Raw genomic sequence first — 15,311 nt, forward strand, 5'->3', positions numbered from 1 at the left:
CTAAACAGGTTTGGCTATGGATAACCTCTTTTTGTCGAATTCCTTGTAAAATGAGTGTTTGGTGAAATTGACATTGGGAAAATTTGGGTAAATAATAGAAACTGAGGTTTCATTTCCTGAGAAAACAAGTTTGATCTGATAGAAAGAGATATTCAGGCCTGGCTCGGTGGCTCAGCCTGCAATCCCGTGCTTTGGGAGGCCGAGGTGAGTGAATTGCCTGAGCCCACGGGTTCGAGACCCGCCTGGGCAACTTGGCGAGACTTCATCTCTACAATAAATAAAAAACTAGCTGGGCATGGTAGCGCCTGCCTGTAGTTTCGGCTACTTGGAAGGCTGAGGCGGAAGGATCGCCGGAGCCCAACGCGTTGAGGCTGTGGAGTCTGGGCGACAGAGTGAGACTCCAACTCAAAAAAAAAAAGAAAAGAAAAAAAGAGAAAGAGATATTCAAAATCTAAATCAAGAATATGAGATATGGCTAGTTCTGAAAAAGTATGAAATGAATACTCTGGCATCAATGTCATATTTAAGGAAAAATGAGTATGTTAGAGAGCCCAGCAGTTTTGTTTTATAGGAAATCCTGTCCAGAGGTGTCTTACCAGAGCAGGTCACTCCAACATCTTCCCCGTGAGTGCAGTCATGTCTTCCCCACCCACTGTGCCCGCATAACCAGAGTTCCGATTCATATCCATAACAGGAAACATCATCAAGCCAAATTTTTCCCAATCCGGCGGAAGCATTTCCTCGACCTATGCCAATGATAGAAGATGGACAGCCCAGTTGGCGACACACCACAGTGGCATCATTAATGTCCCAGCCGTCATCACACACCGTGCCCCACTCTTCTTGGAAGTTCACCTCCAATCTTCCTGAGCAGCGGCTGCTGCCATCCACCAGCCTCAGGGTCCATGATGTGTTACCTGCATCAAGAACAATGAAGCCAATAGTTAATAGGTGTGTTGGTTAATTTTGTGTCAATTTGGCTAGGCTATGGTACCCGGTTATTTGGTTAATTACCCATCTAGATGTTGCTGTTATGGTATTTTTTAAAGATGCAATGAGTAGTTAAATGAGTAGACTTTGAGCATAGCAGATTATCCTTCATAATGAAGGTGGACCTCTTCCAATCTGTTGAAAACCTTAGGAGAAAAAACAGATCCTGCAAGAAGAAATTATGCCTCCAGACTATCTTGAGATTCAAGAGTGCAACATCAACACTTCTCCAAAATCTGCTGACCTTCTTTGCAAATTTTGGACTTGCAAGCCCACACAATTGCTTGCACTATTGATGAGTCAATGCCATAAAGTCTCTCTCTCTCTTTCTCTCTCTCTTTCCATCTCCATACCCGCCTCCCACATTCTGTTGGTTTTGTTTCTCTGGAGAGCCCTGATAGATACAGATTTTGGTACTGAAAGTGGCCCTAAAGGAACAAAATCTTAAGAATGAGTTTTTGGAATTGATTCTGGATTTCTAGAATTGTTTCTCTAATCTAATCATATACAAGGACACTACTGCCTCTATGCCACGTAGTAAAGAGGGCACTCATATAGTCCATGGCATGATGTGGCAGTAGAGATCAACAAAGTATCACCATTGGGTACTCCTAATCAAATACTTACAAGAGGCAAGGCTCTGGGTGATCCTTTATTAGATACCTTGGGACATTTTTGCCAAACTTACAAGCATAATGAGATTGGCAGGTTGCTTCCAGTTGCACTGGACCAAGTGGGGAAAGAAAGTGATGAGTTCAGAGATTCCAGTTCCCAGCTCAAGTGTCACATGACTTGAAAGTGTGTCTTCCCCAAGAGAAGCTCACATCTCTTGTAGCCACAGAACTGAGACTGCTGAAAATTAAGTCCTCATCTGGCAAGGAAGTGAAGTGCAATGCAAATTGAATTCCCAACTTCACAGTACGTTTGCTATTAGAGTGAAAGACTTGATTGGGGTGGAATAGGATCCTGAAAATTGGAATGGGGACACATGAAGATTTGCTGAGCTTGAGAACATTGAAACCTCAAGCTCCACTGTTTCTTCTTTGACAGTAGAGGTAGCCGTCCACCCCAGTCTGAGGATATTAAGCCTATTTTGCCTGAAGAAACTAACAACTTCCCTTGAGGTAATTGCCTTGAAAGGTTTCAATGTTCTCAAGCTCAGCAAATCTTCATGTGTCCCCATTCCAGTTTATTTACAACTTGACTAAAGTCCCAGCAGGCCTCAAAAGGTGAGGTACATAGTGTCTCTTATGGGAGCGCACACACAAAAACCATGAGTTTTCTAATTTATACAGACAAAAATCTAGGAAATATGCATGGGTATGGATATTAAGACACTCTAGATAATGGTGGAAGGGACATAAAGTTGGATCAGGCTGAATTCACTGATATAGACCCACTAAGCAGGAATTCTGGATTTAATGATGTAGCTACAGATTAGAAAGCACCTTAAGAGTATATTTGATTGGTTGACTGAAAGATGAACTGAATGAAGTTGAAATGCCAGAATGGTCTCTGCAGATGGTAGGGAAAGGTGTCAAAAAGCTTAGGGAGATTGCATTGTTAGAGTGGATTTGTACAGTGAGACCTGCTTACCCACCCAAGGAAAGTCCAGAGGACATACCTTTCACTATGAATGTGAGGAATAAATTTGAAAGGGGCATCCTTGAAGAGCTCTGTTTGGTTTTTTATAATGGGAGAGAAATTATGGTGGGAACTTCTACTACTGAACTGAGGTCCTCAGGTGCAAAGTGGATAATTGGATCTTGGGGTCACAGGAGACAAGTAGTGGCACTTAATCACCAAAGAAAAAATGGGCATGGTTATTGTAGTAGACAGCAGAGTCTAAGCAGAAATCAGAATAGCGTCACAGCACAGATCTATGGCAGTAACTAATGGGTCATGGTATTCTAGAAGTGAAATAGATGGGCCGTCTCCTAAATTCTTACTTGATCTGTGTAAGCGGAAGAATTCTAGGTGCAGTGAGCAGACAGACACCTAACGATAACAGAGAGTCATGGGTCCTCAATCAACTCCAAGATTGGAGCCAGCTAATAGATCCAGAAGACTTTCTTATTGTGAATGCTACTTCTTTGTTAAGAAAGAATAAACAAGAATAAGTCTCACCTGAGCAGGCCACAATCACATCCTCTCTGTGTACACAGTTATGCTTTCCCCATCCGAGATGTTTACAGTTCCAGATATGCTGCTCATTTCCAATGCAAGAAACGTCATCCAGCCAAATAGGTCCTGATGTTTGCGCAAAATGAGTCATCCCAGACATATAGATGGGCTTTCCACATCCCAACTGTTTGCACACAATAGCTGTATTCCTTTGGCTCCACTTGTCATGACACACTGTCCCCCATTCTCCTCGGTATTTGACTTCCACTCTCCCAAAGCAACGGCTGTATCCCCCCCTGAGTCTTATTTCCAGATCCATCTCAGCTGTAAAGCAAGACAAAGCCACATGTGTGAAGTCAACTTGCGAGCGTCCTTTCAGAAGACTAAAGATGGTAATTTCTTCACCATCTACATTCGTGACTCTGAGGCTTTGCCAAGCAGATGACATGCTAGACGTATTTTTTGATGAACAATGTGGTTTGATTTCTTTAGATAATTTTTAACTCAAGTTTTGGAGAGAAAGTGTCTCTGAGACATGAAACAGCACAAGTGAATTGATGGAAATAAAGCCAGGGGACATCCTAAAGCCTCCCAGAATGACTGACTTGGGCAAAATGGGCGACACAAGGAGGGGTGCTTTGAGGCACGGTTGTACTTGGGATAACTCTGAGAGGTTTAGGTTGTGGAGTCCAGGGTTGGCATAAAAGCTCTTCCCCTCGTTGTCTCCATTGTGGTTTGCTCACCCATGTTTTATAATAAAAGGAGGCATAAGTACACAGAACTGTCCTTTCATAAGATAAATTTCCCTTGTAAATCACGATTTTTCCAGTGTTCAAAAACACTTGAGAAATATTTTTCCATTCAGCTCTTACTATGACATTGGAGAGGCATAATATCACCATTTAAAAAATTCTAAAGTCTTTCCAACTCCTTCACTGGATACCCAGTAAGACTATGGTTCCAGAGTATACCATCATATGAAGATTCTGTAAGTTATTTCCTCAAGACACAATTCTTGATTATTTAAGTTGTTGATAGTTTTTCATTTTCATAAATTATGCTTCCTTGCACATAAAGTTTTGAGGATGGCCTCCAATTACTTCCGAGAAAAATTTGATGGAAACCAATGTACTTAGTGCAGGTTAAAAGTGGGCATATGTGCATGAATACATGTGTATATGTAGGTGCCTATAATATATATGACCTCCATATATACGTAATAACAATTCATAGAAACAAGGCAAAGATAAATTCAAGTTCCCGAGGCAAGTAACTACATAAACAGAATCAGTGTATCCTTTTTAGTATAGAATAACTAGATATTGTACTGATATAATCTCTCCCCAAATGTAATCAGTTATTAAGAGAGTGGGTTTTACTATGTCACCCAGCCTGGAGTGCAAATCATGGGTGCACTCATAACACGCCTATTCACAGTGCAGTCATAGCACTCTACACTCTCGACCTCCTGGGCTCAAGTGGTCCTCCTGCCTCAGTCTCCTAAGAAGTCAGGATTATAGACATGTGTCATAGTGCCTGACCTGTCATAGTGCCTGACCAATTTTTATGCTTAATATTACCTTAAAAACAATTCTAATTTTAATCCATAATTGGAAGAATAAAAATGAAAACAGTAGCAATGAATTTTATGAAAAACATAAACGGTCAAGGGATATATGCCTCAGTATATATTAGCCTATAGAAACTATAATAATTAGAATACAGTAGTTCTAGAAATAGAAGAGGGAATTTATGTATTTTGCGAAGGAGATTTATAAAATACATAGCGCTCTTACACTCTGTAAAGACAAAGATATATCCCACAATATAAAAATGACCAAAGAACAATAAACAATAACCCATAAATAAATACAAATAAGCTGCTAATAAAAGGTTGGGGGGAAATTCTTACTTATTATCAAAGAAGTGAGATTTTTGAGCATTGACTCTAGAGCGTAACTGTCTATATTTGAATTCCTGCTTCACTACTGCTCTTATAGCTGAGTGACTTTGGGTGAATTACTTTCTCTCTGTACCCCTGTTTCCTCCCTGTAAAATTAAGATAAGAATAGTAACCTACCTCCTGGTATCCCATGAGGATTCCTTGAAGTCATGTAAGTAAGGCAAATAGAACACTGTCCAGTACATAGTAAATATTCAATAAATGTCAGTCAATACTATTATACTTAAAAAATAAAGCTAATTGATTTAAAAATGTGAAAATGTTCAGTGTTGTTGGGATAGTGGGAAGATAGTAACAGGAAAAGACTCTTTTTTTTGAGTTGGAGTCTCACTCGGTCGCCCAGACTGGAGTGCAGCGGCCGCTCCCGGCCGCCGCAGCCTCGACCCGCTAGGCTCCGGCGATCCTTCCGCCTCAGCCTTTCGAGTAGCTGGAATTACAGGCATGCGCTACCACGCCCGGCTGATTTTTTGATTTATTGTAGAGATGAGGTCTCGCTGCCCAGGCGGGTCTTGAACCCACGGGCTCAGGCAATTCACTCATCTCAGCCTCCCAAAGGCGCAGGATTACAGGCTGAGTCACCGAGCCTGGCTGGAAAAGACTCTTATTTGTACACTCTTGTGGTCTTTGAACCTTACCAGAACACCTCACTCCAGCATCTGATCTTTGGAGACATGGTAGGCGTGCATTTTCATCATATCTGCAGTCCCAGAGAGCTGACTCATTTCCAGTGCAAGATATTCTGTTTATCCAGATGGCTTTAAATTCCTCACTAGGTTCAACATAGAGGCGGCTAGAGGCATTAAATGGACATCCTAGCTGTTTACAAACCACGGTGACTTCTTTATTATTCCAGTCATGGTCACATACGGTCCACCACTGTTCATGGATTCTCACCTCTACTCTTCCAGAACAATTGCTGCTTCCATCTGCCAGTCGCAGGTCCAAATCTGCTCCATCTAGAATGAAGTCACAGAGAAATGAGACCATCTGGGTTGGATTTGGGACAATGCCATCAGCTTCCCTCTCCACCAATCACCCACATGAAGATTAGATGTATCCGTCATATACTGGGAAAAGTCAAGAATAAAAATGCATTTTGTTCTGGAATCTCAGCAAGAAGACTTGAATATTAGAGTGCTTCTCAGTTTTTGTGGAAAAAACTTTTCTTTAATATGAAGATTAAAATTATAAGCCTAAGAACCTTGTTTTAACCTTGGCTAAGATTTATGTCACAATGAAAAGTCTTAGAACCCTATATCTCACATATTACATTAACTTCCAAAATACTAGTAACTCAGTAAAGTAAAAGAAAGAAGGCATTGGGAAATTCTTGTATTTTAGTAACTTCAGAAGAAAAATGACCAAAACAACGCAGCTAGGAAAAAAGTCTCTCTTGGATTTAAGCAGAAACATGTTCTTATTCATACTATGCTTTCTATGGAGAAGCAAGCCTTTGTTTACAAAACATGTCTGTTGTAGGTAATGAAATATGTTCACTGCCAAATTGTGAACGAACTGTGTCTTTTTACACTATCAACATATATATCGTGTTAATTCTTTGTGCTTCTGTGACTGCTATTTCAACATGCAAGCAAATAGACTAAGCCCAAAGAAGTAAAATGTGGATATTCTTTTTGAAATAATTGAGAAAGAAGATAAAAATTTATATGTTTTGTCTCCTCCCATTTTTTCCTGCTTTTGATATATTGTGACAAAAATATATTTTGCTACCTAGTGAATATTTGATTCACATTGAATACATTAATCTTGGGAGATTTAGAAGTTTATTTTTCTGTAAATGAGATATCAGTCATAATGGTAATGTTATATGGTACCTATATTTATTGAGAACTTCCTGATTGCCTGGCACTTTTTAGGATCTTTCTCCCACTATTTTACCTAATGCTGTTATCCTATCCATAGTAGGAGAATCTGCACCTTAGAGACTGACTTATATGGGGTCAGATAATTATCTACTAGATAAAGCATGTAAACTTCACTGCCTACATGTGTTTTCCTATGTGCACATTTCCCTGTTGCTTAATCTAGGTTTAACTAAAACTCACCTTAACAGCTATAACCGAATATCAAATGCCCTAGGAAATGAGATAAAGCTGTAAGGCCGTAGGTCCAGTGCTCACTTACTAAAAAAAGTCTCTTCGACCAAGACTTTCAGAGGAAAATAGTTGGATCTACACCTAGAATTTTCTTTCATAGGAATTTTTTTTTTTTTTTGAGTTAGAGTCTCACTCTGTTACCCAGACTGGAGTGCAGTGGCCTCTCCCGGCCACTGCAGCCTCAACCTGCTGGGCTCTGGTGATCCATCTGTCTCAGCATTCCAAGTAGCTGGAACTACAGGCGCGTGCTACCACACCCGGATAATTTTTTGATTTGTTGTAGAGATGGGGTCTCACCAAGTTGCCCAGGCAGGTCTCGAACCCGCGGGCTCAGGGAATCCACTCGTCTCAGCCGCCCAAAGTACTGGAATGACAGGCTGAGCCAGCGAGCCCAGCCAGCAATTTTGATACAGTCTAACATGCTGAAAGACATGCAAGCATACTGCCTAGGGGAAAATTAAAAGCGTCAATTCTCACACATCACAATTGGTTTTATCTGCTTCAGGGTTGAGTCTTCTTCAGAAAAGGGGCACTTTTTCTGATGTGATCATGTGGATATCAGTCTTACCTGAGCATATCACAGACACATCCTTCTCATGAACACAGAAAGGATTGATCCATCCAGAATGTCTGCAGTCCCAAAGAAAAGATTCATTACCAGAGCAGGAGACATCATCCAGCCATATGGTCCCAGACCCTGGTTCCATGTGAGGTAAGCCAGCAAAATGAAGTGCGGGTCCACACCCCAGCTGTTTGCACACAACATCAGCGGCAGCATTGTTCCAGTTCCGGTGACATATGGTCCCCCACCTTCCTTGGACCCTCAGCTCTACTCTTCCCACACAGCGGTTGTGTCCACCCACGAGCCTTAGTTCTAGATCGGCACTATCTGAAACAGAGACATCAACAGAAAGGTGAAATTGCTATCAAAAGCTTCAGACTCCACACCTTGCCCCCCAGACACAAATATACAACAGAAGGAGATTAGATGGCTGTCTAATTCTCGCTTTTAAAAACTCTTGCACAAGTACAAGTTTAGTGTAGTAGAATCCTTTTCTAGGAAAGGATCATGGTGTGATGTTGACAACCCACCAGAATCTCTGTCACTTGGTGAATTCAGCATGATAGTGACTAGGAACACCTCTTCTAATTGTGGATTAAAAGTAGATAAATTAGTGGTTAGAAAAGCATGTAAATTTGTTGTGGAAACACGAGCTTTTGCTGACTGTGAGCCTAATCAGAACACATATTGGATCCTGTGTTTAAATAGTGGCAATAACATATCATCATCATCATCTTACTTCCACTTCAATATTGTGATTTTCTTCCTTTAAACAAATGTGTAACTCCAACTTCTTGCAATATAACTTCTAAATATTCATCTGATTTGAATTACACTCATCTTAATTGAATTGCCCTAGTATTTTGAAGGACACCAATGAACAGCAAAGCTTGTAAAGGTGAAAGCAAATGTGACCAATAGTAGATTATGAGCTTGTTGTTTTATTAAAGTACTCTGTTAATTTAACTCAAATTCTCAGACTATCCTTATTTCTTTACATTGTGTAGCAAAATTGACCACTGCCACTGTATATTATACATATGTAGTATGTATAATATATAAAAATATACAAAATATACATAACATATGAGGGGGAGCCAGAAACCCAGAATTAATTTATAAAAATTGTGTTTATTCTTGCATGCTTAAATTTCAGTCACCTTCAAAATACTCTCCAATTTATGCAGTATGTTTATCAAGATGCCATTTCTGCTGCTCAGAACAGTGTTTGAACTCATCAGTTTTGATGCCTTTTAGTGCTTCTGCTATTTTTTGTTTCACCTCTTCCACACTGGCAAAACTTTTGCCTCTGGGGACTTTTTTTCAGGGAACCAAAAAATGTCACTTTGGGTAAGATCGGGTGAATAGGGAGGGTAGGAGATGGGATTGTGCCTTTCTGGTCAAAAACTGCTGAACGCGCAGAGTGGTGTGAGCAGGTGCCCTTGTAACACCCCCATCATGCAACGGACAACGACACTGAAAGAATTTCCACACACAAAAAATTCACTGAAGCCGAATGTAGCCTCTCACCACAGCACTCTCTGGTCCTCTAATGCCAGTGAGTTCCTAAAACACTAAGCCAGCAGGGGAAACCTGTACTACAAGGGGCCTACCCTCTAAAAAGCAATTTGGTTTTTTTGGTCCCCCCTTCATATGGTAACATGCACGTGTATGGGTTGGATCCACGGATATAGAATCCACAGAGAGGGAGGGACAACACTGGAAGTTCAAGCACCTTGGTGGGGCAAAAAGGATGAAAAGCAACCCATTGAAAGATGGCGACGGCATAGGTGGGACAGTGAGAGTCTCTGAAGGTGAGTTCCCCCAAAGACTCTTACTTTCCTTCCCCCACCCCCCTGCCCACTGCTACGTCTCGCTTGGCCCCAAGCTGCCGGCTGCTGCCTGTGGAGGCCCTTGGATATCACCTTGTGGAGATCTGGGTTCCCTCTCTGGCTATGCTGATCTGCCCTGCACTCAGCCACTGCCAGGTCTCTCCCTGACTGGGCACCCGGCCCAGCGGCCTGGTGCTCGCTCCTCAGAGGTCCAGCTCCCCACCCTGGGTTCTGGGTCCCCGCCCAGCCCTATGTCAAGCCTCTGTCACCCAGGGAGGCTCCAGGTGCCCGCCCCTCAGAGATGCCAGCTCCACTCCTGGCTGAAGTGCCCTGTGCAGGATCCAAAGCCACTGTCCCCACTCACCACCTACCTTTCGGAGTTCCGGTCCCCGCTCTGGCTGAGGCACCCAGCATGTGATCCCGTGGTTGTGTAAGGGAACAGTAGATCTTAAGGAGGTGCTGATCAGCCACTCTCCACTCTCAGCTGCAGAAGAGGGAATTTCCAGCTCTCTCCTCCACCCCAGGCTGCTGGTGGCACACCAGATCCAGCACCCAGCTGTGCAGCTGATCCCCGGTGCCTCACATGCCACCACAACCCATCGTAGTGGATCGCCCACGGACCCGGACGAGTGGGGAGAAAGGACGGGTGGAGAGAAAGGATTGGCGAAAGAGGAGATGCCCACCTTGGCCATTTTCCAGGCAGAGATTTGCATTGCCCCACCCATCTGTGAGCAGCCTGCACCTTGGTTTCTAAGGTAACATCACTAAACAGGAGATGAAAGCCCCTCCCCTATGCTGAATCAAATACAGGCAACTCAGTCATCACAGAACTCTCAGGTAACAAGCCTGCAATGAAAGCAAAGGGGAGAGGCTAGAGATTAGAACTGAAGAGACTTTAGACACTCAGGAAACATTCCAGAGCTAGTCTGGTTTCTTAATTTAACTTTTGATTTTATTGTTTTGACTGTTTTGCTCACTTTTGTTTGCTTTTTGATTTAGACTACCTGTTTGTATTGGGGAAAAATGCATCAAAAGGCATGATTTTATTGGACTGTCATTGTGTGATTACCAGTATGCTTCAGAGAATTTTGTTTGTGTGTCTGTTTTTCACTCTTTTCTGGCCTTGTGTCTCTTTTTCATTCATTAGTTGGTATGGATGCCTGTTTTCCCTCTCACTCTTCTCTCTTTCTAACTTCCTCTTGACCCCCACTTCTTCCATTATTTTCCTTTTTCGTGCCTCCTTTGGTTCCAGGGAGCAAACTTAAACCCTGCTGCACAGACAGATTGTAAGGCAGTGGGAAATGGGTTCCAGTGAGCCCATACACCTGTTGGTGGATACTGGGATCTGCAGATAGATTCTGAATCACAACTTCCCCCTTAATAAAACCTCAAAACTGCAAAAAGTACAGCCCCCAACCCACAGTCCAGCCTCAAAAGTGAACAAAGCCGAGGACCCTCATAAGGAAGAACAGGAGATTGCACAAGCGAAGCAAAAGCAACCCCACCTTCCCTGAAAAACAGAATTAAAGAAGGGGAGGGAACGGCGGAGAGAGAAAAATCTGCACAAATGAAGAAAAACCAAAAGAAGAAAATGGGTATCTCCCAGACCCCTAGGAGGGCAGACACTGAGAAAACTGACTTTGGAATGCAAACAATGAAGAGCCCCCACAATGACTGGTCTCAAACTACAAACCTAGATATCAAGACATTAATGGAGAGATTAAAAAGAATTGAGGAGAGACAAGAAGAAACTAGGAAGGAGCTGATATGTGAGAAAACAATAATAAAGAATACTGTGAATGAAATAAATAACAAACTGATAAGCATGGAAAGCAGAATTAGCCAAGCAGAAGAAAGCATCACAGAGCTTGAGGACCAAAATATAGAACTAACCCAAACTGTCAAAAACATAGAAAAGAAGCTTAAAAAGACAGAACAAAACCTTCAAGAGATGAGTGATTACTTCAAGAGTCCAAACCTAAGAGTAATTGGACTTCCTGAAACAGAAAGACAGACAGAAGCCACCTTGGAACAAACATTCCATGAGATTATTGAAGAAAACTTCTCTCATCTCATCAGTGATGTGAAGATTCAAACACAAGAGATTCAAAGAACCCTTGCAAGACAACAAATGAGAAGACCAACTCCTAGACACATAATAATTCGCCTAAACAAAGTAGGTATAAAAGAAAAAGTCCTAAAGGCAGCAAGAGAAAAAGGCCAGGTCACCTACCATGGAAGACCAATAAGAATAGCAGCAGATTTATCTACAGAAACCCTGCAGGCTAGGAGAGTTTGGAGCTCTATCTTCAAAGTTCTAAAAGATAAACAATTTCAACCAAGAATAACCTACTCAGTCAAGCTAAACTTCATCAGTGAGGGAAAATTAAAATCTTGTCCAGATATTCAATCTCTAAGAACTTGCACTGCCACCAGACCACCTCTACAAGAAACACTTAAGAGAGTAGTGAACACAGAAGAAAAGGAAAAAAGAACATCAACGTTCTTCACAAGAGTAGAGGAAAAAGATTAAAACACACATGGACCAACTCCAAAACCAAAAGAAAGACAACAAAGAGGAACAACAACAACAACTCTGTAAGAACCTTATGATAGGGATCAACTCTCACATTTCAATAATAAGCCTGAATGTGAATGGACTAAATGCACCACTGAAAAGACATAGAATGACAACATGGATAAAATAGCACCAGGCAACAATATATTGCCTTCAAGAGGCCCATCTCACCAGAAAGGACACTCACAGACTCAAAGTAAGAGGATGGGAAACAAATTTTCAGGCGAATGGAACACAAAAGAAAGGAGGAGTTGCTATCCTAATTTCAGACAAAATACCATTTAAGCTATCAAAAATTAAAAAAGATACAGAAGGCCACTACGTAATGACAAAAGGTTCACTCCATCAACAAGAAATATCTATCCTAAACATATATGCACCCAACATAGGAGTACTGACTTTCATAAAGCAGCTTCTAGGAAAACTAAAAAAAAGATATTGACTCTACTACTATCATAGCTGGGAACTTTAACACCCCACTCACAACCTAGAGAGATCATCAGGACAAAAAGTCAGCAACGAGATCTGGAACCTCAAAGTGACTCTTAACCAAATGGACTTAATTGATACCTACAGAACACTCCACCCAATGACCACAGAATATACATTCTACTCATAACCACCTGGAACAGACTGTAAGAATGACCACATACCTGGCCATAAATCAAGCATAAACAAATTTCAAAAGATTGAAATTTTGTCATGCACTGTCTCAGACCACAGTGGAATAAAAATAAACATCAGCACCAACAAGGTTCGCCCCAAACCCACAAAGACATGGACACTAAATAGTATGATGCTTAAACAACTCCTGGGTCAATGATGAAATCAAAACAGAGATTAAAAGAGATTAAAAGAAACAAATGAAAATGAAGAAACATCTTAGCAAAATCTCCTGGATGCCATGAAAGCTGTAGTAAGAGGGGAATTCATATATCTACAAACACACATGAAGAAAATGGAAGGTTCACAAATTAACAGCCTAACAAGTAACTTTAGGAAGCTGGAAAAGCAAGACTACCAAAACCCTAACTTCAGCAGAAGAATCCAGATCACCAAAATAAGAGCCCAAATCCATGACACAGAAGACAAAAAGATAATACAAAAAAATTAATGAAACAAAGAGTTGGTTCTTTGAAAGGATAAAAAAGATCGATGATCCCCTAGCTAGACTGATCAAGAAAAAAAAGAGAAAAAGCCAAAATAAATACAATCAGAAACACAAAAAACAAAGTCACATCTGACCCTGAAGAAATACAAAAGATCATTAGGACTACTATGTACACTTATATGGAAACAAACGTGAAAACCTTAAGGAAATGGAAGACTCTCTGACATCACACAACCTGCCTAGGTTGAAACAAGAAGAAACTGAGACCCTAAATAGACCAATAACAATCAAGGAAATTGACTATGTAATAAGAAAACTACCTACAAAAAAAAGAGCCCTGGACCAGATGGCTTTCCAGCAGAATTGTATAAGACATTTAAGGAGGAACTGATACCAATCCTACTGAAAGTATTCCAGGTGATTGAGAAAGATGAAGCCCTCCCCAAATCATTTTATGAAGCTAACATCACATTGATACCCAGGCTAGGTAAAGACTCAACAAAGAAAGAGAACTACAGGCCAATATCTTTGATGAACATAGATGCCAAAATTCTCAACAAGATCCTAGCCAACCGGATTCAACAACACGTCTCAAAAATCATCCATCATGACCAAGTAGGCTTCATCCCTGGGACGCAAGACTGGTTCAACATTCACAAGACAATAAATGTAATTAAATACATTAACAGATATCAGAACAAAAACCACATGATTATATCATTAGATGCAGAAAAAGCTTTTGGTAAAATCCAGCACCCCTTCTTGATAAAAACCCTTGAACATCTAGGCATACGGGGAGCATTCCTCAAAATAGTAAAACCATCTACGAGAAACCCACAGCCAGCATACTCCTAAACGGACAAAAATTGGAACCATTTCCCCTGAAAACTGGAACAAGACAAGGATGCCCACTCTCACCCCCTCCGGTTCAATATAGTTATTGGAAGTCCTGGCTAGAGTAATCAGAAAAGAGAAGGCGATCAGGGGTATCCAAATAGGAAAAGAGGAAGTCAAGTTATCTCTATTTGCAGATGACATGATTGTGTACCTTGAAAACCCAAGAGAATCTGTCAAAAGTCTCCTTGCACTGATAAAGGACCTTGGCAAAGTCTCAGGGTATAAAATAAATGTGCAAAAGTTAATCACATTTCTTTACACCAATAGTAAACAAGCAGAAACCCAAATAAAAAGCACAATCCCATTCACAATAGCCACACAAAAAAAATGAAATATCTTGGCATCTTCCTAACCAGAGACGTGAAAGACCTTTACCATGAAAACTACAAATCACTACTCAACGAAATCAAAGATGACACAAACAAGTGGAAAAATATCCTATGCTCATGGATTGGAAGAATCAACATTGTGAAAATGTCCATCTTACCTAAGGTAATCTACAGATTTAATGCAATACCCATCAAATTGCCAGCAACATTCTTCTCAGAGCTACAAAAAACAATACAGGAATTCATATGGAAACAATGACCAAGAATAGCCAGAACAATCCTCAGCAAAAAACAAAAAACAAAAACAAACAAACAAACAAACAAACAAACAAACAAAAAAAACAAAGCAGGAGGTATCACATTACCAGACTTCAGACTTTACTACAAAGCTACAATAATCAAAACAGCTTGGTATTGGTACAGGAACAGGCATATAGATCAATGGAATAGAATTGAGATTCCAGAAGCAAAACCTCAATTTATCAACCAACGCATCTTCGACAAAGCCTCCACCACCTACCACTGTGGAGAGGAGAACCTATTCAGTAAATGGTGCTGGGAAAACTGGCTGACCACATGCAGAAGATTCAAAAAAGACCCCTATCTATCCCCATACACAAAAATTAACTCTGAATGGATCAAAGACCTAAATGTAAAACCTCAAACCATAAGAACCTTAGAAAATGCAGGACATACCCTCATGGAAATCGGAACTGGCATCCAATTCCTGAACAATACCCGAAACTCATAAGCCATAAGAGATAAGATAGACAAGTGGGACCTCATCAAACTGACAAGCTTCTGCAAA

The 15,311-nt window shown here is 41.0% G+C and overlaps 1 protein-coding gene across 1 annotated transcript in view; it reads right to left on the bottom strand.

Moving 5' to 3' along the window:
- Positions 1-15,311, bottom strand: part of LOC103260640 (scavenger receptor cysteine-rich type 1 protein M160-like) — a 56,253-nt gene continuing 40,942 nt past the window's right edge. The window contains exons 5-9 of the mRNA XM_008058287.1: positions 7,763-8,083; positions 5,708-6,033; positions 3,118-3,433; positions 597-917; positions 1-116 (exon numbers count right to left, since the gene is read on the bottom strand). Of these exons, the coding sequence (XP_008056478.1) occupies positions 1-116; positions 597-917; positions 3,118-3,433; positions 5,708-6,033; positions 7,763-8,083 (1,400 nt within the window). The remainder of the gene's footprint in view (positions 117-596; positions 918-3,117; positions 3,434-5,707; positions 6,034-7,762; positions 8,084-15,311) is intronic.

Source organism: Carlito syrichta, unplaced genomic scaffold, assembly GCF_000164805.1.
Source record: "Carlito syrichta isolate Samal-C Ts95f unplaced genomic scaffold, Tarsius_syrichta-2.0.1 Scaffold303279, whole genome shotgun sequence".
NCBI classification, from domain to species: Eukaryota; Metazoa; Chordata; class Mammalia; order Primates; family Tarsiidae; genus Carlito; species Carlito syrichta.